Genomic DNA, 26,598 nt, shown 5'->3' with positions numbered 1-26,598 from the left:
CATCCTCTGTTGTCCCCTTCTCCTCCTGCCCCCAATCCCTCCCACCATCAGGGTCTTTTCCAATGAGTCAACTCTTCACATGAAGTGGCCAGAGTATTGGAGTTTCAGCTTCAGCATCAGTCCTTCCAATGAACACCCAGGACTGATCTCCTTTAGGATGGACTGGTTGGATCTCCTTGCAGTTCAAGGGACTCTCAAGAGTCTTCTCCAACACCACAGTTCAAAAGCATCAATTCTTCGGCACTCAGCTTTCTTCACAGTCCAACTCTCACATCCATACATGAACACAGGAAAAACCATAGCCTTGACTAGACGAACCTTTGTTGGCAAAGTAATGTCTCTGCTTTTTAACATGCTGTCTAGGTTGGTCATAACTTTCAGAATGCATCTTACCAACCTGCAATTTCTAGTATCATCCTTTTCCTTCTTGTTTGGAAAATGCTGTGTTGAATACTCTTCGACTGATAGCTTCTGACAGAGTCACTCTGGTCTTCCTTTCTCTTGGCTTGGTTTCCAGGCTCCCTGTTCACTTGTTAATATGCTTTTCTTTTGAGTCCACATGACACCCAAAACATAAGGACTTTTAATTTGGTAGAACACAGACACAGGGATTTCTTTCATTGTTACTTAGGGTGCGGTGCTATGGGTAGAGGCAAAATGTTTCATGATGATGTGAAAAATGTCACATATACTACGATTTCCCTTCTTTGGAGCTAAAGCAAAGGACCCGGGTCTCCTGTGTTGCAGACAGATTATCATCTGAGCCACCAGGGAAGCCCGAAGTATAGGATCTTTTTTTTTTTAATTCTATGATACCAAAACAAGATTTGATGCAGAAAACACATTTTCTTGTACTAGTTCATACACTGTTCATATCAGATCCCTAGTAGATTATATCTTTCACTTAGTAAATTAAAATGGAAAAAGAGACTAGAATGATACACTCAGTCTCTAAAATTAGAATAACAGCTGACGCAACTACCAATAAGCCGTTGTGTAGGAGCATTTTTAGTAGAAATTGGAAAAATGCAGGCAATTTTTGTGGAGATAAAATTTTAATAAGAATATCTTCTTATCCCTAACAATATTCATTTATATAAATTAGAAATTTACTCTTCTAGTTTATAAGATTTTTAAAAGCAAAGATAATGTGACAACTGTTACCCATAGTAATTCTTTCTAATAAAATTTTTATTTTAGAATACTTTTAAATTCACATATCAATATCAGTTATATCATTATATCACCTTTATAAAGATTTTTCTTCACTAAATGATGCATGTGAAATATAAGTGACAATGGAAATACAGTGACCAGGTAGGCCAAGCATTGTAAGGCATTTGATTGAATAACCAAGTTTCTGAAATGTAAATAAAAATCACATTAAAATGATTTAAAAATTAAATTTGCATTCTCTCTAGCTATATAGGCCTGATAGGATCACTAGAATATATTATTTCAAGATAATCTTTCTAATATTTCTGCATATGAAAGAGTCAGGCTACAAACTGGTTTTATTGTAATTGTGTTTTCCATCACACATGTATTTTTCACACTGTAAGATGCTCTTGTTTGATGAGAGAGATGCAGGGTTTAGGGGGAGCAGAATCTCCCATAAAATAAAATGCCGTTGGTTTTGTTGTGCCTGATGAAAAAGAGGAACGGGTGATCTGCATTGAATTCGATGGAGGGGAGTTTCATTCTTACACTCACCTCACTCCCAGTACCAGCTGCAGCCTCTGTACCTTGTTCATTTATTTCCAGGAAAGACTTATGGAAAACATTGGACAGAAATAGGTCTCTCTCTGAGGACATTCCTGAGAAATCAGCTTTGCTCTGGTTAAAGGCATCACTCATCCCCATACTGCTCAGAGTTGACTTGAGGTCGTAAGTCTCTTCCAGCTTGAACTTGGGAAGGTTTAACTGCACATTGCACAACTCCATCACGTCTGCGCTGGTCCACTCACTCAGCTTCTCATAGGTGATGGCCTTTTCCAGCTGCAATTTGGGGCCAATGAAGAAAGAATCAGTAATTTCCAATTACGAAATAAGAAATAAAGGTTGAGTGAAATCTCTAGATATTACATAGATGAATTATAATCACTCCCATTACCAAAGGTAACAAAACACACACATTTGGAAGTTTTTTGTTTATAAAGAGATCTTTCACATTGTTGATATATCATTTTGCAGATTAACAGTTCTCAGGCTTAATAAGTTAGACCTTGATTCAAAACAGAAGTACTTCTATATTTCCAAGACAGCAACTACATACACAAATATATTAGTATAAATATACATTTAGATGTCATCAACACAAAAGCATATACTCTAGGACACATTGTATGCCAGGGAACCAAAAAAATTATTTTTATTAGTTGCATTAACTAGTTTAAAACTAGTTTATTAACTAATAAACTAGTTCATAACTAATTTATTAAATTAGTTTCATTAGCACAGTATCCAATCCTTCAAAAAGAAAATCTGAGATAAAATAAAATGCCTATACTCTATAATCACACCAATATGAAACTAGTAACTATAAATTATGGGGAAAAAAGAATAGTAAAGAAAGGAAAATCATTCTATCTTAAGAATAATAACGTTTTAAATAGTAATTTTGAAGCTGCTTTTTCTCTTGATATTTAAAATTTTAAAACAATAAATATATACGTATATACACATATGCATTACATATATAGGATAAAAAGCAATGTTTGATTTTTTAAATAACATGTTTGTTTAAAGCACATGATTTTGCTACTTTGGAGTTTTCTAGATCCAAGTATTGCTATCAATGACATATGTAAATGATGTGCATTAAAGTGATAATGTTTTCAGGTCAGGAACTTGCACTTTCTAAAAAAACAAAGGCCTATAATGATGTAACTCTAATGGTTTAGTATTCACACTTGGTCTTACCATCCTCTCCAGTTTCACAAATTTTATGACACTATCTAGAAATCTTTCTAAACAACAGGAGGGCAGTGGAAGCAGAAATATAAACAATCTGGCACACATGAAAACTTACTCACAATGCAAAGAAAGACAGACCACTTATTGCACATGAATTGCTCAGAAATGTGATCTGGCCAAAATCAGGCTTAAGAGATGTTTAACTGGTGAACAACTTAAGCAATAACCTGAAGATGCGCTGATACAGACTATATCTTCTGAAGAGTGTTTACTTGATAAAAAGCATTCTTTAACAAATGTTTTAGACTCTGTTTAATGTTTTTAAATGTATATCTAAGGCTAGCTTAATGCATGTGATTTAAAAATTAGGTAGGTTCTACCAGAAGGAGAAAAAAGACCTATACTACCTGAAAGATTGTTATAATCAATCTACACAGTTTTGTTACTCACAATAAATATTTCTAGCGGTTGTTTGTGTGTCTACTCAATGCTAAAGGTCTCTGTAGACTACTTATCCTTCCTGAGAAATAGTAACATCAACCTTACAAAGTTTTGTAAACTTAGGTGATACGTGAAAATACAGTACCTAGGGCTGAAGGTGTGTTGGTTGCCCTCCTGTGCAGAAATTCAAGAACTGGGAGATCATATCTTTATAAGATCATATCTTTTTTCCCGGGACAGATAAACAGTAGAACCATCTTCATGTCAGACTGCTGTCTTTTTTTTTAAGCTATTTTTCCATGCAAGTAAATGTTCCCAGGTGGTGCTAGTGGTAAAGAGCCTGCCTGCCAGTGCAGGAGACATAAGAGACACAGGTTCAATCCCTAGATCTGGAAGTTTCCCTGGAGGAGAAAATGGCTACCCTCTCCAGTATTCTTGTCTATAGAATCCCATGGACAGAGAAACTTGGTGGGTCCATGCGGTTGCACAGAGTCAAACATCACTAAAGTGATTTTGCATGCATTTGCAAAATAGACATAGACTCACAGAGAGAAAAGAAATGTTACCAAAGGGGAGAGGAAAGGAGGGAGGTATGAACAGACTGACCCCTTTACCTGATCCAGTCCATCAGTGCCTTCTGGCAGTAGTATGAGCAGACTGAGGTCACGGCTCTCATAGTAGAGTTGAAGGCCTATGGCTTGTGGACTTTCTATGTAAAATACTTCAAGTTTTTCTTTCATGGACATCATTTGCACTGGTTTGCTTGTAGTCTGTAGAGTATATGCAGCACCATCACTGTGGAGGTATCTCACCAAATTCTCAATTCTTTAGCAACATTGGTTCCCAGCCATCTGGGACACTGACAAAGATGATGATCCTCTGCTAAATACTAAATAAAATTATTCAAACCTTGCTTTCTGGAAATATGTGTTCTACTGGATAACATCATCAATAAATGATGTGAGAGTTTCTTTCTCCAATAGTATTATGGCATCCTCTATGAATCATGGCAAGCTGGATTCTACCAAACACTTAAAAGAATATATAATCTTAAGCAAACTATGAAAATACCAATGATTTGGAAACAAAGTTGCATTTCAGATGCAAACATTTGAGACAGCCTTTTAATATCATAAAACTGAAATCCACTAAGAGAAGGGAAACACAAGCAATAAGCTAGGAGCTAAGGATTGCAAAACATATGTTTGATAAAATACCAGTATCTGAAATTTGTGAAGAACTCTTAAAACTCAACAATGATAAAGCAACAAACCCCACCTAAAAAATAGGCAAAAGATCTGAACTGATATTTCACCAAAGGAAAACCTATAGCATGTGAAAAGTGTTCAATCCTATGTGCTTAGGCAATTGCAAATTAAAACAGTGAATATTAGCTGTGGAGTGTCACAGCTAATAGAATGGCCCAAAGTTCAAAACCCTGATGACACACACTTCTAGCTAAGATGGAACTGCATTCTCTGCCAATGGGAATGCAAAGTGGAAGCCACACCAGATGGCAGTGCAGTGGTTTCTTACAAAGCTAAACACGACCTTACCAAGTGATCCAGCAACTGTGCTCCTGGATAGTCACCAGAATGAGTTAGAAACATGTTCACGCAAAATCTTGCACATAAATGCTTATAGCAGTTTGAGTCATAAAGAACCAAAATGCCCTTCAGAAAGGCAAATAGATCAACAAAATCTTAAATCTATACAATGGAGGATTATTCAGCAATAAAGTGAAATGACCTGTCAAGCCAGAAAAAGTGGCTTTAAATACATATTGGAGGAACTTTAAAGACATATTGCTAAGTAGAAGAAGGTGGTTGCGCCTTTGAGAAGGTTACATACTATGTAATCCCAATTTTATGGCATTCTGGAAAAGGCAAAGCTATACAGACAGTAAAGAGATCATCGTTGCCAGAGACTTCGAGGGAGGGGTGAATGTGTTGAGTACAGGGAATTTTTAGGACAATGAAATTATTCTGTATGATACTATAATGGTAGATACATGACATTATGAAATGTTAGTAAAGCCAACGGTAAGCAAAAGCAAAACCCTGCAATTCAGATATTTTATACTTTTTATCCATCCACTCTATGTGGTGCTGAATGTCCGTCACAAAGCCCTACCTTTCTGCTAAGGTGGTGGCCTCGTGACCAGGGCTGTTCACTCAGGATGCTCTGTGCTGAAATGATTGTCTCAAAGATAAGCATACGGGTGGGACCAATCAGAGTGTTCTTTGGGAGCATTCTGCTAGAGCTAGCAGCCAAGACTCTCTCTGTATTCACAGTGGCGTTGTGAAGCTAGAATAAAGGGCAGTCCTATTCCCTGGTCATATGGATAAACTCCATCCTTAATGTTAGAGAAGGAGAGCAAGAATGATGGCTCAAGGGTAGAGGCAGAGAGGACAGATTGTTTGAGACTCTAGAGGCCCCGCTCCTGGTTCCTCTTAGTGTCTTTGATGTTGTTTAGTCTCTTATTCGTGTCTGACTCTTTCGTGACACCATGAACAATGGCCCGCCACTGTCTTCTGTCCATGGGATTTCCCAGGCAAGAATACTGGAGGTGTTTACTTCTCCAGAGGATCTTCTTGACTGAGGGATCGAACCCACATCTCCCACATTGGCAGGTGGATTCTTTACTCCTGCGCCATCAGGGAAGCCCCCGAGCTAACACTAATATAATTCTCATGTCACTGGAGCTAGTTTGGAATGCTTTTCTATCACCTGCAGCTGAAAATTTCTAGTGGTTTTATTAAGCCAAGTAACTATCCAGCTTATTTCCAGTTAGCCTGTTGGATTATAAACTCAGTCCTTTCTACATCTTTTCCCCACAGATTATCTGAAAATTGCCTATTGCACACAATATATTGTTACAGCAAGATGTCATCAGCAGCAGTGTCTAAGTGAGATAATCCACCCAGGACTAAAACATTTTCACAAACTTTGGCCAGTCAGTTCTTTACCTAAGAATTTGGAATGTGACCTATCAAACTCCTCTCTAGAATGGAGATCAGACTGCAGATTGAGAGAAGAAGGATGAGAGAAACAGAGTTGAGAAGATAGAGAATGAATCCTGACAATATTTGAATCCTAGTTTCCATTCAAGTCTCAAGACCCAGCCACATTTCAGCCCTTGGGTGTATCTGTGACCTCCTGCTCATCTCCCTTGTTGCTGAAGTAAGTGCCCACTACAAAAACAGATGCTCTGTGTGCCAGCCCAGAGGGAAAACTTAAAGAAAGAGATGAGACTTTAAAATGCTTTTTATTTCTTTTTCTTCTGGAAAAGTAACAGTTTGGTGTAAGACAGTGCTAGTTTACTAGAACAAGAACAGAACTCGTAAGTGAAGAGCAGGGAATCATGGTTCTACAGCCTGCTAACTGAGGCACAGCTCGAGGCACTTGGGGCTTCCCTGGTAGCTCAGTGGCAGAGCATCCGCCTGCCACTGCAGGAGACACAGGAGACCCAGGTTCAACCCCTGGGTTGGGAAGATCCCCTGGAGGAGGAAATGGCAACCCACTCCAGTGTTCTTGCCAGGACACTCCCATAGAAAGGGAAGCCTGGCGGGGTACAGTCTGTGGGGTCGCAAAAAGCAAGTAACACACACACACCCCAACACCGGGCATTTACTGGTTGGTTCCTCTATTGACCAGAGAAACTGCAATGCAACCAAAACAAGTAAACTTGAAATGAGCCTGGCCGCTTAGCCCCACTGCATTTCTAACTTGGAAAATAAGTGCAGTAACTCCCTTACCTACTCTACCATAATCGCAGCAAGGGGTGAGTGATGAAATCTGCGCATGGTCTGTTTACAGAGATTAAAATAATGAAAGGGTAATGTCCAGGTGGGATGAAGCTTGGGCTTTTAGGTCAGTCATCCCTGCCCAAGTTTACAGGAACATATATTCAGATAGAATGAATTCAAAATAGAATTTCATTTGCAATGTCTTATAAAATACATACTGGTTATTAACAGGCTCCTACCTTGTTTATTTTGAATGACTTTTCTGTGGTATTTTGGACTAGGAATTGATGTTCCCAGACTCCTTTAAAGTAAAGGGCATTCACCAGAACCATTCTGGTTGTAGGGCCCACAGCGTCATCAGGTAGGAGATTCAGGATTTTTCCTACAAAAGCAAAGGGACAGATTCCAAATGATATAGTTACTTCCTGGTGAAATGCCATGCTTATAAAACTGATGATCATGAAATACTGTTTAACGGTAACATCTTATACCCATAAAAATTCAAACCAGGAAGTCAGTATTGATAGAATACTATTAATATTAACAGATCTCTTAAGACTTCTTCTAAAAAATAATTTTTATGTAGACCATTTTTAAAGTCCTTACTGAATTTGCTACAATACTGTTTCTGTTTTATGTTTTCATTTTTGGGCCACAAGTCATGCGATATCTTAGCCCCCAACCAGGGATCAAACCCATACCCCATGTTTTGGAAGGCAAAATCCCAACCCCGCTGGACCACAAGAGGTGTCCCCTGTTTAAATTATTTCATCTGTTGTTCCAATAGTGTCCTTTTTTCCTAGATTAGAAATCAATCCAAGGGCTCAAGTTGCATTTAGCTACCATTTCCTCTTTAGTCCTCTTTAAGCTGAGGCAGTTTCACATTCCATTCTTTGTCTTCCATGACCTTGATACTTTTGAAAAAAAATTTTTTTTAGAATGCTTGCCTCTCAGCTCAGATGTTTCTGATGCTTCCTCAAGATAATATTTAGGCTATGTATTTGAGGGAGAATATTGAAGAAAGTGGGGAAAACCACTAGATCATTCAGGTATGACCTAAATCAAATCCCTTATGATTATACAGTGGAAGTGAGAAATAGATTTAAGGGACTAGATCTGATAGACGAGTGCCTGATGAACTCTGGATGGACATACATGACATTGTACAGGAGACAGAGATCAAGACCATCCTCAAGAGAAAGAAATGCAAAATGGCAAAATGGCTGTCTGAGGAGGCCTTACAAATAGCTGTGAAAAGAAGAGACATGAAAAGCAAAGGAGAAAAGGAAAAACATACGCATTGGAATGCAGAGTTCCAAAGTATAGCAAGGAGAGATAAGAAAGCCTTCCTCAGTGTTCAGTGCAAAGAAATAGAGGGAAACTATAGAATGGGAAAGAATAGAGATCTCTTCAAGAAAATTAGAGATACCAAGGGAATATTTCATGCAAAAATGGGCTCAATAAAGGACAGAAATGGTATGGACCTAACATAAGTAGAAGATATTAGGAAGAGGTGGCAAGAATACACAGAAAAACTGTACAAAAAAGATCTTCACAACCCAGATAATCACGATGGTGTGATCACTCACCTAGAGCCAGATATTCTGGAATGTGAAGTCAAGTGGGCCTTAGGAAGCATCACTAGAAACAAAGCTAGTGGAGGTGATGGAATTCCAGTTGAGCTATTTCAAATCCTGAAAGATGATGCTGTGAAAATGCTGCACTCACTATGTCAGCAAATTTGGAAAACTCAGCAGTGGCCACAGGACTGGAAAAGGTCAGTTTTCATTCCAATCACAAAGAAAGGCAATGCCAAAGAATGCTCAGACTACCGCACAATTGCACTCATCTCACATACTAGCAAAGTAATGCTCAAAATTCTCCAAGCCAGGCTTCAGCAATACGTGAACCATGAACTTCCAGATGTTCAAGCTGGTTTTAGAAAAGGCAGAGGAACCAGAGATCAAATTGCCAACATCCGCTGGATCATGGAAAAAGCAAGAGAGTTCCAGAAAAACATCTATTTCTGCTTTATTGACTGTGCCAAAGCCTTTGACTGTGTGGATCACAATAAACTGGAAAATTCTGAAAGAGGTGGGAATACCAGACCACCTGACCTGCCTCTTGAGAAATCTGTATGCAGGTCAGGAAGCAACAGTTAGAACTGGACATGGAACAACAGACTGGTTCCAAATAGGAAAAAGAGTACATCAAGGCTATATATTGTCACCCTGCTTATTTAACTTCTATGCAATGGCACCCCACTCCAGTACTCTTGCCTGGAAAATCCCATAGATGGAGGAGCCTGGGAGGCTGCAGTCCATGGGGTCGCTAAGAGTAGGACATGACTGAGCTACTTCACTTTCACTCTTCACTTTCATGCATTGGAGAAGGAAATGGCAACCCACTCCAGTGTTCTTGCCTGGAGAATTTCAGGGATGGGGGAGCCTGGTGGGCTGCTGTCTATGGGGTCGCACAGAGTCGGACACGACTGAAGCGACTTAGCAGCAGCAGCAGCAGCTTATTTAACTTCTATGCAGAGTACATCATGAGAAACACTGGGCTGGAAGAAGCACAAGCTGGAATCAAGATTGCCGGGAGAAATATCAATAACCTCAGATATGCAGATGACACCACCTTTACAGTAGAAAGTGAAGAGAACTAAAAAGCCTCTTGATGAAAGTGAAAGAGGAGAGTGAAAAAGTTGGCTGAAAGCTCAACATTCAGAAAACGAAGATCATGGCATCTGGTCCCATCAACTTCATGGCAAATACATAGGAAAACAGTGGAAACAGTAGCTGACCTTATTTTGGGGGTGCTCCAAAATCACTGCAGATGGTGACTGCCGCCATGAAATTAAAAGAGGCTTACTCCTTAGAAGGAAAATTATGACCAACCTAGACAGCATATTAAAAAGCAGAGACATTACTTTGTCAACAAAGGTCTGTCTAGTCAAGACTATGGTTTTTCCTGTGGTCATGTATGGATGTGAGAGTTGGCCTATAATGAAAGCTGAGCGTTGAAGAATTGATGCTTTTGAACTATGGTGTTGGAGAAGACTCTTGAGAGTCCCTTGAACTGCAAGGAGATCCAACCAGTCCATCCTAAAGGAGATCAGTCCTAGGTGTTCATTGGAAGGACTTATGTTGAAGCTGAAACTCTAATATTTATTTTGGCCACCTGATGGAAGAGCTGACTCATTTGAAAAGACCCTGATGCTGGGAAAGACTGAGGGCAGGAGGAGAAGGGAACGACAGAGGATGAGATGGTTGGATGGCATCACCAACTCAATGGACATGAGTTTGGGTAAACTCCAGGAGTTGGTGATGGACAGGGAGGCCTGGTGTGCTGCAGTTCATGGGGTTGCAAAGAGTCGGACACAACTGAGTGACTGAACTGAACTGATTGCTGTTGTGGGCTGAATTTTGTCCTCCCCAAAAGATACATTAGTTCCTAACCCCCAGTCCTTGTGAATGTGATCTCATTTCAAAACAGGGTCTTTGAAGGCACAATCAAGTTAAAACGAAGTCATACTGGCTTAGGTTGGGCCTGTAATTCAATGACAGGTGTCCTTATAAAAGGAGAGAAATTCAAACACAGACACACAGAGTGTGAAAACACAAAGACAAAGGAGCAGAAGAGAGGAAAGCCATCTGTCAACAGAGGCCGAGACCGGAGAGTCGCTTCTACAGGCCAAGTGTTCCCAGCAACCGTCAGCAGCTAGGAGAGAGGCGTGGGATGGCTTCTTTCCTAAAACTTTCCAAAGAAGTGGAAGCCTGTCGTGCCACAGTTCACGGGGTTGCAAAGAGTGAAACACAGCTTAGCGACTGCATAACAAAGGCCGCTAACACCTCGATTTCAGGGGTGCAGCCTCCAGAGCTGTGCGGTCACACTGCTTAGCACTAAGCGGTATCTGACTCTTTGCGACCCCTTGGACTGTAGCCCACCAGGCTCCTGTGTCCATGGGATTTCCCAGGCAAGAATACTGGAGTGGGTTGTCATTTCCTTCAAGGGATCTTCCCAACCCAGGGGTGACACCTGCGTCTCCTGCATCTCCTTCATTGGCAGGCACGTTCTTTACCACTGAGCCTCTAGGGAAGCACCAGCACTATCCGAGAATATATTTCCATTGGTTTAAACCACACAGTCTGTGGTCCTTTGCTATGGCAGCCCTCAGATTTATGGCACACTTCTCTCATCATAGGAAGTCTGGACAGCTCTGTGATCTGGTGGAATGCATTCTGTCATGCTCCTTGAGTGCATCAGCCTATATGGGGAAGATGGCAAGACCCTTATGCAAACCAATCTCGTGAGCATCGGACAGCTACTCCCTACTCAGCTCTGAGAGGATGTGCTTGGGTGAAGGACAGCATATGAGCTACTCCCTGCCTTCCTATCTGTAAGGCCCTCTTCCGTCTTCTAGGGACCCAAGCAGGCAGAGGGCAGGCATTTGAGAGCTGAGATTTAGGGCAGCTCCGACACTGTAATCGCTTCCACTTCCCCTGGAAAGAACCCTCTCGTCAATGCAGGTAGGCATAAGAGACACGGGTTCAATCTCTGTGTTGGGAAGATTCCCCTGGAGAAGGGCATGGCAACCCACTCCAGCATTCTTGCCTGGAGAATCCCATGGAGCGAGGAACCTGGCGGGCTACAGTCCACGGGGTCGCAGAGTCGGACACAACTGAGTGACTTAGCATAGCTCCTACGCTGAGTCTGTGGTGTCCGTTTCAATGTGCTTTTGCCTGTACAATCACATTTGGTTCTCACATGAACTGGAACAATGCAAGTAGTTTCGTTCTGCAAGTACAGGCTAATTTATAATTCTCAAACCAGACGCACATTTGGATGAATCCAAATCAGGCATTAGTTAGGAAAAACAGTCACTCCTGCCTCAGCATAGCTTCTGAGTCACTGCTGCAGCTGCTGCTGCTGCTGCTGCTAAGTCGTTTCAGTCATGTCTGACTCTGTGCGACCCCATAGACAGTAGCCCACCAGGCTCTGCTGTCCTTGGGATTCTCCAGGCAAAAACGCTGGAGTGGGTTGCCATTTCCTTCTCCAATACATGAAAGTGAAAAGTGAAAGTGAAGTTGCTCAGTTGTCTCCGACTCTTAGCGACCCCAAGGACTGCAGCCTACCAGGTTCCTCTGTCCATGGGATTTTCCAGGTAAGAGTACTGGAGTGGGGTGCCATTGCCTTCTCCTCTGAGTCACTAGTTCAGTGAAATAAGAACTGAGAATTTACGGCTGCCAGCTTCCTCAATTCAATTCAATAAACATTAATGTTCTGAACAGCTACCATGAGCAAGGCTATTATTTGTTAGTGATTTATAGCAGAAACTCAAATAAGGTAGTGTTATTGCACTGTATGGATGTGAGAGTTGGACTGTGAAGAAAGCTGAACGCCGAAGAATTGATGCCAAAGACTCTTGAGAGTCCCTTGGACTGCAAGGAGATCCAACCAGTCCATTCTAAAGGAGATCAGTCCTGGTGTTCTTTGGAAGGAATGGTGCTAAAGCTGAAACTCCACTACTTTGGCCACCTCATGTGAAGAGTTGACTCATTGGAAAAGACCCTGATGGTGGGAGGGATTGGGGGCAGGAGGAGAAGGGGAGGACAGAGGATGAGATGGCTGGATGGCATCACCAACTCGATGGACGTGAGTTTGGGTGAACTCCGGGAGTTGGTGATGGACAGGCAGCCTGGCGTGCTGCAATTCATGGGGTCGCAAAGAGTAGGACATGACTGAGCGACTGAACTGAACTGAACTGATTGCACTTAGGTCTTTGAATCTAGTGGGAGAGGCAGGGACTTCAATGAAGAACTGAACAATTGTTAGTTTTAGGAACAACGTGGTGAGTGTCAAAGTAAATGTTCCCAAAGAGGCTTTGAGAGCAAGGAGGAAAGCTGTTTGTCTGAGGGAGGCCCTGAGTTGTTATCCAGTGGCCGTGAAGGGGCTGGGAGTGGCAGGAGAGGGGCAGTTTCTGATTGAGGGGACACAGGAGTAAATGTGTGGGGAAGTAGCACGGGAATCTTCTGGGATTCTGTGCCACTTGAAATTCCTGAGCATTAATTTTGAGTCAGAGAATGGTAAGAGTTGGAACGGAGAGACAGGCAAGACCCCGCAGTCACGCTGAGCTTCTATATCAGCTTAGGGAGTTGGGATTCATCTTTTACTACAAGTCCAGGTAACTGACTATCTCGGTTTGTCCAGAACTGAGAGACTTTCAGAAAATAAAGCCAGGAAATTCCCAGGGAAGCTAAGACAAAATGGTCACCAGAGCGCAATGTATGCCATGTCCCCAAGTCTGGGATCTAAGTGGAACTGATGTGTGAAAGTCTCAGGGCAGCCACTTAAAAGCAAAGAGGCTTTATCTTCCCCATTTCCTGCTGACTGTGAAACTGACAAGTGTTAAGAGTCATCCCCTGTGTGCACAATCTCAGTCGTGTGCCACTCTGCGACCTCATGGACTGTAGCCTGCCAGGCTCCCCTGTCCATGGAATTCTTCAGGCAAGAATACTGGAGTGTTTTGCCATTTCCTTCTCCAGGAGATCTCCCCAGCCCAAGGACTGAACCTGAATCTCCTGCATGGGCATATGGGTTCTTTACTACTGAGCCACCAGGGCAGCCCAAGAATCATCTTCAGTTCAGTTCAGTTCAGTCGCTCAGCCGTGTCCGACCCTTTGCGACCCCATGAATCGCAGCATGCCAGACCTCCCTGTCCATCACCAACTCCCAGAGTTCACTCAGACTCATGCCCATCGAGTCAGTGATGCCATCCAGCCATCTCATCCTCGGTAGTCTCCTTCTCCTCCTGCCCCCAATCCCTCCCAGCATCAGAGTCTTTTCCAATGCGTCAGCTCTTCGCAGGAGGTGGCCCAAGTACTGGAGCTTCAGCTTTAGCATCATTCCTTCCAAAGAAATCCCAGGGCTGATCTCCTTCAGAATGGACTGGTTGGATCTCCTTGCAGTCCAAGGGACTCTCAAGAGTCTTCTCCAACCCAGTTCAAAAGCATCAATTCTTCGGTGCTCAGCTTTCTTCACCGTCTTAGGCAAATATAAAAGCCACATCTTGACAATGCAGCTCTAACACACAAGGTTGTATCTCTGGAAGGCCTCTGGGGACAGAATGCTTATCTATCCTGCGACGATTAGGTCAGAGATAAACTTCTGTCTTTTTTGGACATGAATCTGAGCAAACTCTGGGAGATGGTGAAGGACAGGAAAGGCTGGTGTGCTGCAGTCCACGGGGTCAAAAAGAGCCGGACACGACTTAGCAACTGAACAACAACAGCAACAACAAGCTTCTGTTCTATTACTGGGATAGTTACTGTATTTTAAATCTGTTCTAATATATGACCTTATTCTGAAACTTACTTAAGGTTATACAGTATATTTAATGCCACACTTTAATCATTCATTAGCAGCCACTTTTCTTTAGAAACCGCATATGCATCAGTATTCCAAAACTTTTTGCATTTCTCTAGAGTCCTCTTTGGAACTACTAGAGTCTGATCATTTTCTTGTTTACTTGGTATTAATAAAATGGTTGTCTTATCTGTTTCAAATAAGACTTAGAATAAAAACAAATGTTCTGAATAATTAGAATATGCCCACAGTTCTAGTTAAGAAATGCAAATACTTAACATAACACAATTCAAAATGATAAAGTGATACTTTTCAAAAATACACTGGTGATCACCTTGGAGAAAGCTTACCCTCAGTCTGTTTTTCAACCCAAGAATTGATCTCCTTTCTGATGTGGTCAGAAGCTCCCGTAAAGTTCACAGACTGTGGCTCTGCACCAAAATATGTTTTCACATCTTCTAAATATTTCTGGAAGATATAGGCAAAATCTCCTTTTGTAGATTTTTTTTTTTTTTTTTTTTTAACGAAAGCTGAGACATCAAGTCTATTTAGATTATCAGGGGAAAAAAAAGTCCAGCTAGATGGATAATTGCAAACTTGCACCCCATTTTTTTCTTCAGTCTTTCCATACTCCGGCTATGGTTAAAAACTAAGCTCCCCTGTGCAAACTTAGCTGGATGCAGACTAGCCATGCAGAACTGCAGCTGCAGAAGGAAGGTCTGCCCCCCACAGCTCTGGAGCCCCCACATCCGTATACATATACGTGCCATGTGGCAGGGGGGATCTTATTCCCAGGAGTCTTCACCACTGCACAGCTCGACTTTTTCTATTGCTATCCTTCTATCCTATTCAGTCTCTTTACTTCTTACCCACTGGGCACCTGGGTCTTCTGGCTCTTTTCTGAAACGTGCCAAAGAGTGGGACAGACAAACAGGAAGAACTGAACGTTTGGCCAGATGTAGGGTTGGCTCCTCTGAGGGTCTGCACTGTGGGGTCTCAGCCACCAGAGAAGAGAAGATGACTTAACTGCATGTAAAGAATGTTTCTAAAGTCATGATGTGAAGCGATTTATCTGATCCTAAAGTCAGCTTTGCTCTTGAGGACAGAGTCTCCAGCCACCCTCTCATGGTCATGCCACCCTCTGCTCCTTCAGACTCACCGTATGGAACTACCCTAGACCTTCTGTTCTATTTCCCATGAAACAAATGTTGGCCCAGGGGTTACGTAAGCCACATTTCTATGTGTGTTAGTGGGTTGTACCCCTTTGTTATGGGCATAAAATTCTGATCACTCAATGTGGTTTGGGATACAGTGTTGGTTTCCTTTACAACTTGACACATTGGTCAGTTTAAATGATCATCAGAAATACTAACCACAGACACCCTATACATTAAGATTGTCCCCAGGGTCCCTGTAGAAAAGTACCAAGTGTTTGATTGGTTTCACATGGCTCTTTCTTTCCCATCCACTTAAAATAAGAGGTTTGCACTTACCTTGTGAAATGGATAAGTTTTCTCCCCGTAGATCCTGTTGGCTGTTTTAAGTATACAAGCATGGCTGGAACTGTTGATTTCTGAAATAAGTGTCTGGAAATAGGAGTGTATTTCTTCAGGCTTGCCCACACTGAATTCCTTTCAAAGAAAATAAATTGGTCAAATAAAAATGTTGAAAAAGAAACACATGTATATGAACAATTTAGAATAAAAGAAATGATTTCATGTTCATGAACTGATCATGAAATCAATTGTAGGGTAGGTAAATTTTTTTTCTTTGTTATTTTCAGTGCAGGATATAAAAGTTGTTGAGGCATAATTTTCTTCACACTTAGTTTGCAAAAATAAGAACAAGGTTGAAAGTGAAATCGTTTTGAAGGGAAAGAAAGGGGAGAGATGAGGGGAAAGAATATAACTCTTTCAGAAAGCGTAGACATTGTTTGCTCTAAAATTTTCCTACAGTTTTAATATCTTTTTCTAAGAAAAATTACTTATTAAAGTTGTTTGATTTAGCCACTAAAAAAAAATGCTAAAAGTACCTTTTCCTTAATTATCAAATGGATATTGAAATACAAGACATACCATTTTCCTTTTCTTTTCACTGTCAGGACAAAATTCGCTGTCCTGGTCTCTGCTAACTTGAAGAACCTATAGTTTCAATAAAGAGGCAATACATGAGCACATTTTGCAGAGATGTGATCATTCGAAATACACATCGGTAACTACAAGCCAGTCATTCCCCTAGCTGCAGAACGTATGATTAATGGATCAAGGGGGCTCTGATTTTACTTAATTGGTGTAATACCTGGACTAACAGAGTAAGTCAAGAGCTGCTTTTAAATAAATTTTTAAGTTGAATTCAAGTTGTTAGTATCTTTACTTTAATACTTTGCATTGGACATTGAAAATAACATTGGGAATACCCTTAGATGTAAACTTCTCATGTTTTCCATGGTTCATTTCTATCTATCATTGTTTTCAGAATAAAGCTAAGTATTCAATTGAGTGCATCATTGAGCCAATTTAAGCAAAACCCAATATTGCCCTAATTATCTGGAAAATTCAGGAGTTTTAGTCGTTTATTCTACTAAAGTGCTTCACTTCTCACTGCCGACCATTATCTGATGATAGAGTCAGAGTCTTTGTGTTCACCCAGCATTTATGTGAAAATTCACAGGAAGGATATGGACTCTGTGTTTCCCTTAAATTGTCCAAGAAGAGAAAAAGACCCTTTAATTATATCCCCCACATGCATCCTGGATGCAGCTCACAGAAAGGAGTAACACTACTGAATGGCTTTCACTTTCACTTTGCTATATAAGGCTACGCACACACATAGAAACACTGTGATTTGAGAATGCTTACATCAAATTAACTGCTTATACAGTAATCAATTCAGTTCAGTCACTCAGTCATGTCTGACTCTTTGTGACCCCATGGACTGCAGCATGCCAGGCTTCCCTGTCCATCAACAACTCCCGGAGCTTGCTTAAACTCATGTCCATCGAATAGGTGATGCCATCCAACCATCTCATCTTCTGTCCTTCTGTTCTCCTCCCATCTTCAATCTTTCCCAGCATCAGGGTAATTTCAAATGAGTCAGTTCTTCGCATCAGGTGGCCAAAATATTGGAACTTCAACATCAGCATCAGTCCTTCCAATGAATATTCAGGACTGATTTCCTTTAGGATGGACTGACTGGATCTCCTTGAAGTCCAAGGGACTCTCAAGAGTCTCCTCCAACATCACAGTTCAAAAGCACAATTCTTTGGTGCTCAGCTTTTTCTATAGTCCAGTTCTCACATCCATACATGACTACTGGAAAAACCATTGTGAACTTGTTCAGTCGTGTCCGACTCTCTGCAACCCCATGGACTGTAGCCTACCAGGCTCCTCCATCCATGGGATTTTCCAGGCAAGAGTGCTGGCGTGGGTTGCCATTTCCTTCTCCAGGGGATCTTTCCAACCTTGGGACTGAACCCAGGTCTCCTGCATTGCAGGCAGATGCTTTACCATCTAAGCCACCAGGAAAGCCCAAATAAAAAAATAAAAAACCATAGCTTTGACTAAATGGACCTTTGTTGGCAAAGTAATGTCTCTGCTTTTTAATATGCTGTCTAGGCTGATCATGGGCGTCCCTGATGGCTCAGTGGGTAAAGAGTTGGCCTGCAGTGCAGGAGAACCATTCTCTATCCCTCACTTGGGAAGATCCCCTGGAGAAGGAAATGGCAACCCACTCCAGTATTTTTGCTTGGAGAAGTCCATGGACAGAGGAGCCTAGTGGGCTATAGTCCATGGTGTCCCAAAGAATCGGACATAACTGAGTGATTAACGTAACTAGGTTGATCATAGCTTTTATTCCAAGGAGCAAATGTCTTTTAATTTCATGGCTGTAGTCACCATCTGCAGTGATTTTGGAGCCAAAAAAAATACTCAGTATACAGCCTTGACATACTCCTTTCCCGATTTGGAACCAGTCTATTGTTCCACGTCCAGTTCTAACTGTTGCTTCTTGATCTGCATGTAGATTTCTCAGGAGGCAGGTCAGGTGGATGGTATTCCCATCTCTTAAAATTTTCCACAGTTTGTTCTGATCCACACAGTCAAAGGCTTGGTGTAGTCAATAAAGCAGAAATAGATGTTTTTCTGGAACTCTCTTGCTTTTTCCATGATCCAGCAGATGTTGGCAATTTGATCTCTGGTTCCTCTGGCTTTTCTAAATTCAACTTGAACATCTGGAAGTTCGCATACTGTTGAAGCCTGGCTTGGAGAATTTTGAGCATTATTTGCTAGCATGTGAGAAGAGTGCAATTGTGTGGCAGTTTGCGCATTCTTTGGCATCGTGTTTCTTTGCGATTGGAATGAAAACTGACATTTTCCAGTCCTGTGGCCACTGCTGAGTTTTCCAAATTTGTTGCTTTAGTGAGTGCAGCACTTTCACACCATCATCATTTAGGGTTCGAAACAGCTCAGCTGGAATTCCGTCACTTCCACTACTTTGTTTGTAGTGATGCTTCCTAAGGCCTGCTTCACTTCTCACTCCAGGGTGTCTGGTTCTAGGTGAGTGATCACACCATCGTGATTACCTGGGTCATGAAGATCTTTTTTGTATAGTTCTTCTTTGTATTGTTGCCACCTCTTCTTAATATCTTCTGCTTCCGTTAGGTCCAGACCATTTCTGTCCTTTATTGAGCCCATCTTTGCATGAAATGTTCCCTTGGTATCTCTAATTTTCTTAAAGCGATCTCTAGTCTTTCCCATTCTATTGTTTTCCTCTATTTCTTTGCATTAATTGCTGAGGAAGCCTTTCTTATCTCTCCTTGCTATTCTTTCAAACTCTGCATTCAAATGGGTATATCTTTCCTTTACTCCTCTGCCTTTAGCTTCTCTTCTTTTCTCAAAGAAGAGAATTTGTCTTTGTAAGGCCTCCTCAGACAACCATTTTGTCTTTTTGCATTTCTTTTTCTTGGGGATGGTCTTGATCCCTGCCTCCTGTACACTGTCACGAACTTCTGTCCATAGTTCATCAGGCACTCTGTCTATCAGATCTAGTCTCAAATCTATGTCTCACTTCCACTGTATAATCGTAAGGGATTTGATTTATGTCATACCTGAATGGTCTAGTGGTTTCCCTACTTTCTTCAATTTAAGTCTCAATTTGTCAATAAGAAGTTCATGATTTGAGCCACAGTCAGCTCCCAGTCTTGTTTTTGCTGACTGTATAGAGCTTCTCCATCTTTGGCTGCAAAGAATATAATCAATCTGATTTTGGTATTGACCATCTGGTGATATCCATGTGTAGAGTCTTCTCTTGTGTTGTTGGAAACTCTGTTAGCCTTTGCCCTGCTTCATTTTGTACTCCAAGGCCAAATTTGCCTGTTACTCCAGGTATCTCTTGACTTCTTACTTTTGCATTCCCATCTCCTATAATGAAAAGAACATCTTTTGGGGTGTTTGTTCTAGAAGGTCTTGAAGGTCTTAATAGAACCACTCAACTTCAGCTTCTTCAGCATTAGTGGTTGGGGCATAGATGTGGATTACTGCAATATTGAATGGTTTGCCTTGGAAACAAACAGTAATACTGTTCTACTATTTTAATGTTCTTCATGTATTTGTTAGATTCACCCAGACAAGCAGGGATCGAACAAAGTAACAACCAAACAAAGCATGAGAAACAGATTTCACCTGATTTTTCCATTTGCGTCTTTTTAAATCAATTTATTATTTTGTTTATATAGTTTTGACTGTGCTGGGTCTTTGCTGCTTTGCGTGGGCATGCAGGCTTTCTTTATTGGAAGTGCCTGAAGGCCACTCTCGGAGTGGGGCTTCCCTTGTTTTGGAGCCTAGGCTCTAGGTGCACAGGCTACAGCAGTTGCCCTGCAGCCTGTGGGTCTTCCCCGAGCAGGGATCAAACCATGTCCCCTACACTGGCGAGCAGATTTTAACCACGGAGCCACCAAAGAAGTCCTCTATTTGTGTCTTTAAGAAAATCCTTCCAAGATTAGAAAGATGATGACTAACTCTATTAAAGTATGAGCCATGACTTTCTTGAAATATTTTAATAATCAAAATTTTTTTAAAATTTTAACATTGAACCAAACTTGATAACCTCGTGTCTCCATGTGATTTTGCCAGAGAACACAGGTTCTTAAATAGCTTTCCTAGAAACAGTTGCTTGTTGATTCACTTTCTCAGCCTTATTTTTTAAGGTCTGGAAATGTGTGTGTCTTTTATTTTGGAAGACATGATTATAAAATGTGGACTATTTGGGTTCCAGGAGAGGAATGAAGGTAAAAGCCAAATAAAAGCATTTCATTTTAAGCCAGTAGAGAATAGCTGACCTTTCTTACTCACCTGGGCCATTTGGGCTGCAGTGGTCCCTTTTGTGCCCAAATACACCATGGCCAAGGAGGCTGAGATCCCCCAGGGAGAAAAGAAGATATTTTTACCCTCAGCAGATTCAGCTAGCTTTTTACTAAACTCCAGAGCAAATTGGTTGATAGATTTTGCTAGAGAGTCCATTGGGAAGATCTAAGAAAAACGAAGCAGAGTTAAAGAACACATTAATAATCGTTTCCATTTATTTTACTTTTGTAAATGGATTTTTTGGCTTACACAATTATCTTTTCTATCATCCTTCATTGAAATGACAAAAGAATGTATTATCCAACCTGATTATATACATAATAACCTATGTAACAATCTATATGGGGCTTCCCTGGTGGCTCAGTGGTAAACAATTGGCCTGCCAATGCAAGAGACGTGGGTTCAGTCCCTGGGTCAGGAAGATCCCCTGGAGAAGGAAACGGCAACCTACTCCAGCATTCTTGCCTAGGAAATCCCATGGACAGGGGAGTCTGGTAGGCTACAGTCCATGGGTTGCAAAGAGTCAGACATGATTTAGCAACTAAACAACAACAACAATCTATATATCTGTATTTATGCCCTCCTAAGAGCTGAACGAACATAATTCCAATATTATTATAAATCTTAGAAAACTGAAGTCCAGAGAGTTTAAGAGGACTCCCTCAAATTCTAGAGCTGAAGCACCTGAGAGGACAACTGGATTCTGGCCAGTTGGGTCTCCCTGTTGAAATTCCAGAGTTTAAACTGCAGCAGAATCAGCCAAGTGCTTCTTTTCAATACGCCACATACCTGCTGGCTTTACCAGTAAATGAGGAATAATTATACACGTTTCTGACTTTGTAGTTTTTCTCACTTATCTTTCATCCCTATTTTTATACTTTTTAACCTTGTTTATCCATTTGCACCTTGATAGATGGTATCCTGGTTTATGGAGACCCTTTATCCTCCTTCATAATAAGATGAAACCCAACTCTGCTCCAGACCTTTTCCTCTGGATGCTTTTTCTGAACTTTGGGGTTCATAGGGGCGTGTCTGCCACCAAAGTCCCATAACGTAGCTTTTGCCACTTGCCTGGTGCTTATCACACTGCTAGTTCTGTTTTCATATGTTCGCATCTTTCCATCTCTAGAATAAGTTCCCCGAGAGCAAAATTTTCTTACTCTGCTTTATGCATCTGCTAGCACCCAGCTCAGGACTTTGTACAAAATGGAAACTTCCAAATATTTATTTATTTTTTATTTAGAGTGTTTATATTTAAGGTTCTAGTCATCATTTTTTAAAACCTATTTAAACCTGGAACTTTCACAAGCTAGTGGAAATGCTTATAGAGAAGTAGAGAAGTCAAGAGCCTCTTGTCTTTATTCTCACTCACTTGAGACCCCCTGAAACCAATCATAATGGACAAAGGAACTCAAGCTTTCTCATTTTCTAAAATATTGTTTTCAGCTTCTAAATTTCACCTCTAATCACCCTGATATTCTCATTTAATTTTAATAAAACTGGATTGCTATGAAAGAAATAGTGAGTTCAATCTATTGTCATTTTATAACCAAATAATTTCTCAAACTGATGAAATAATTGAAAGTAAACCAAATTCCTAGGTCTAGAGAGTCCTATTCGGGCAAGCATTGTCTAGAACTTGGTCTTGCACTGATGTCATCTGGCCCTCTGAGAAACCTAGAACGAGAACTCTAGAGGAGTCAGGAGATCTCTCTAGCTAAATGGTTGAATCAAGGGAGAGACATGTGCAGACAAAGTCTTGACTTCTCCATGACTTGAATTAACAGTGATACTGTTGAAATGCCTCCTAGTCCTAGGCTTACCCTTAACCAGACAACTTTTCAGCCCTTAAATCATCTCTAGTCATAGCTTCTACCTATTGCAGAAGCTGATGATAACTCTAGGCTAACACTATTTTATTAAATGAGAAAAAGGAACAACTCTTGTTTGGTAATAACTCTACACCCTCATAAAATGTTTGAAATTTACATATAAGCACTTTCTCCTGACAGATCCAGTGCCATCTTGGAAATAAGCTCCCTGTTTTCTTTACAGCTATATACCTTTAAATGATGTTTTATTTACTATCTATATATTAAGCTTTATCTTCTATTTTTAAATTTTCTTATTTGGCTGCACTGGGTCTTATTTGCAGCATGTGGAGTCTTTGGTTGCAGAATGTAGGGTCTAGTTCCCTGAACAGTCATCAAACTCGGGTCCTCTGCTTTGGTAGCGTAGATTGTTAACCACTAGACCACTGGGGAAGTCCCCTAAGCTTTCTCTTTTAAGAACTCATGAATTTTTCATATGGAAAATGCTCGGCTCCATGGCCAAAGCATAATCACCATGAAGAGAAGAGAGGAGAAATTATTATTTTAAAGCTGAGGACTTTTATCTTTCTACCTATGATTTATGAATATTCTAGAGTTTAGATACCGGTAGCGAATTCCTGAAAATGATCATTCTCTCTGACAAAAGAGTTAATTTCTTGTGGAAAGTTAATAGACAGTTATCTTCAGCTTCATTAACTCTCTCATTAATATCATCATTAATATAGCAGATGCAGCCTAGAACATACAAGAGGAACAATTCTTGCCTTTAAAAAAAAGTACTGAAGTGCTAAGCCAGCATTAAAAGTGATTCCTGAAAGATGCAGAATTTGGGGATGAAATTCTCATGAAATAATTTATCCATTCAAGGGATGGAGAGTGATCTTTTCAGAGGAGACTATAAATAAAGACTAAAGTCTAGATCAAAAACCATGTGTGCCCTTTGCAGAACGAACTGCTCTTCTGCCGTTTCCAGGAGGAATATAGATACATCAGTATGCCTGCTCAGTTGCTCAGTCGTGACTGGCTCTTTGTGACCCCATGGATTGTAGTTTACCAGGTTCCTCTGTCCATGGAATTTTCCAGACAAGAATACTGGAGTGGCTTGTCATTTCCTAACCCATATATCAGTATCCATACATTTATGTAAAATATGTAATATCTCAGTCTGTAAAGGGGCTTAACCAAAGAAATATGAAAATAAGGAAAGAATAGTATTGTTCATCAAAATGTCTCATTATAGATACACATATTCCCCACAAATCTGTGTTGGAAAGAATCTCCTAATCCTAATCAAATTGTCTCATTTTATCTGCTAGGAAACTAAGGCCCAGAGAGATAAAATGTGCTAACATGCACAGCTACCTAACAGCAGGGCTATCATTGCAATCCCAGTCTCTGGACTCTAAATACAAATCCTTTTGCCACTATATTTTATTGCCTTTAAGGTTTTATGGTGAAAGGGAGGGACTGGGTGACAAAAGAGGTCGAACAAGAGGAGGGAGAAAGGAGGGGTGATGGTGAGCGGGAGGAGGGAGCAAGAAGGACTCTGCTCTGCTTTCCTCTTAGAGGACAGTCAAGGCCTCCTGACCTCCCCAGGGTGCTGATAATACTGCCCACTTGGTGGAGTCGTGCATGTCAGATAATGACCTCTCCACACCCCCAGCACTTCTGAGCTTACCCGAAGCCATTTCTGAAGGAATTAGTCGTCTGGGAGGGTTTCTGATGAGCATGTAGTATAAGGTTAGGGTCTTGATTATTCCATGAAAGAGAAGAAAGCTAACAGCCCCTGGAATGACGGCCAAGACTTGAAATTGGGTAGGGGTAGGGGGTAGAGAGTCAAATCATTAGTTCCCTACACAAATGAGTGAGATCAAGTTCATGTTGCCAAGCCTACTCTTTCAAAGGGATAGAAGGGTTTTGGTTCAGTCATTCTGAGAACATCCTATTTCTTTCAGCCCCTGGTGACAGATACAGAGGTAGCAAATCCAGAAATGTGGCTGGAAAAATACCACTCGCAATCTCACAGTTCGCGGCCAAACCACCTCTCACAGCTTCGGAAACGAAGGCGCCCTCCTGCTCAGCCTCTCCCAGCACAGTCTTTGAACCAGTTTAGGGATAAATCTCTGACTTGCACAGAATTCTTGGGGGATGGCCTCAACTATTATTTCTGTTCTGTGGAGGTCTTGATAATTTGTTACTCATCTAGGCAGTTCAATGAAGAAAGAAAACATAAACGTTTTAAACAAAGAAATATTTACAATACCTTGTTTTCTTCCACTGGAGCAGAATTGGCAGTGGGTCCCTTTAGTAAGAGACTGTGGCTGAGTTAAGTAACCTCTTAACTGTAGGAGTAATTTTTAGCAGTTTTAGCACCACCCTTTTCTTAGCCCCACCCTCTGATTCACTTTTACAAGCCCATACACTCTTCCTTTCAAGTTTATCTTGGCCAGAAGCTCAAATGAAAAGAAAGGTAGACAAGGTTTTGCCAAAATTACTTAATTGCCCACATTTTCCAAGTCTGTCTGTACATAGAGCCTGGAATTCTGACAAATTGTAACTCACACGTTCCTGGCTTCATGTTTTCCCTAGTCTGCCAACTGGCAGCGATTAGTGGCTTCCCCTAGATTTTTTTTTTTTTTCCCATAAAAACAGAAAGTTTTAAGTTAGTAGAATAATTATGAGCAATGAAATAGAGATTATTATAAACAGCATGTTTGCTGTTAAATTGCTCACAAGGTATTGAGTGAAGTATCCAAGAAATGTTTCTGTTCTTCTCACTTGGGCTCTGGTGTTGACCCCCAAGCATAACTCTGTTTCGTGTCCACTGTCCCCACTCCAGGGACATGGGGTCTGGATGGATGTTTTAGATGAAGTTACTGGATCTGGTAAAGAATCTGCCTGCCAGTGCAGGGGACGCGGGCTTGATCCCTGGGTCAGGAAGATCTCAAGGCTTCCCAGGAGGCACTAGTGGTAAAGAACACACCTCCCAGTGTGGGAGACCTAAGAGATGTTGGTTCAATCCCTGGGTCTGATCCCCTGGAGGAGGCCATGGCAACCCACTCCAGTATTCTTGTCTGGAGAATTCCATGGACAGACGAGCCTGGTGGACTACAATCAATAGGGCCGCCAAGAGTTGGACACAACTGAAACGGCTTAGCAAGCACACACACACACACACACACACACACACACACACACGCATCATATGGAGGCTCCAGATAGAGGGATTGTCCATCTTGACTGCCCGTGGTTCACCAGAGAGTGGCTCAGGCTTCATCACTGCACAGATATAGTTATTTGCATTACATTCAATGCATCTATATAGATTTTGGGGGATCAAACAAGAAATTGTTTCATCTCTAAAACCTCTTCTCTAAAACCACAGACTAGGTTCTATTTATGCTTCCCCACGAACCTTCGCCAGGTTCCTTTCTCACTTACCTCTTGTTTAAAATCTTCGGGGACGTTCCTGGCAGGCCGTTGTTTAAGACTCTGCACTTCCGCTGCAAGGGAAGCCAAGGTCCCAGAGGCTGCACTGCAGCCGGAACTAGGTGAGTACGGAACTAGAATCTGTGTACGTTGGTATACTCGCTATGGGCCTTCCAGGTGGCGCCAGTAGGCAAGAATCATCTGCCAGAGCAGGAGACCCGGGAGAGGCAGGTTTGATCCCTGGGTTGGGAAGACTGGCTGAAGGGGGGCAGGACAGCCCACTCCAGTATTCTTGCCTGGAGAGTCCCACAGAAAGAGGAGCCTGGTGGGCTCTAGTTCACAGGGTTGCAAAGAGTTGGACACAACTGAAGTGACAGAGTACACTTGCTAGCTACACTGATAAAATTTTGGTTTTGCATTGTTTTGATGGCTGTTTGGAGCGGGCTGGGAAAGAGGTAATGCTATCCTAAGTCAACAATATAACATTGTCAGCAGGATTTTGCCGTA

The 26,598-nt window shown here is 41.4% G+C and overlaps 1 protein-coding gene across 1 annotated transcript; it reads right to left on the bottom strand.

Moving 5' to 3' along the window:
• Positions 1-1,593: 1,593 nt before the first annotated feature.
• Positions 1,594-20,986, bottom strand: SERPINB10 (serpin family B member 10). The gene is made up of 7 exons (XM_052660596.1): positions 20,819-20,986; positions 16,547-16,612; positions 15,965-16,102; positions 14,822-14,939; positions 7,346-7,488; positions 3,972-4,127; positions 1,594-1,998 (listed from the first exon to the last, which is right to left on the bottom strand). Exons 1-7 carry the CDS (start codon positions 20,984-20,986, stop codon positions 1,594-1,596), a joined length of 1,194 nt encoding a protein of 397 aa, XP_052516556.1.
• Positions 20,987-26,598: the final 5,612 nt, after the last annotated feature.

The sequence above is a fragment of the Budorcas taxicolor genome, chromosome 22 (assembly GCF_023091745.1).
Source record: "Budorcas taxicolor isolate Tak-1 chromosome 22, Takin1.1, whole genome shotgun sequence".
Lineage (NCBI taxonomy): Eukaryota > Metazoa > Chordata > Mammalia > Artiodactyla > Bovidae > Budorcas > Budorcas taxicolor.
Note: the sequence above shows the minus strand (reverse complement) of the source record. Positions and strands in the feature narration are given on the sequence as shown.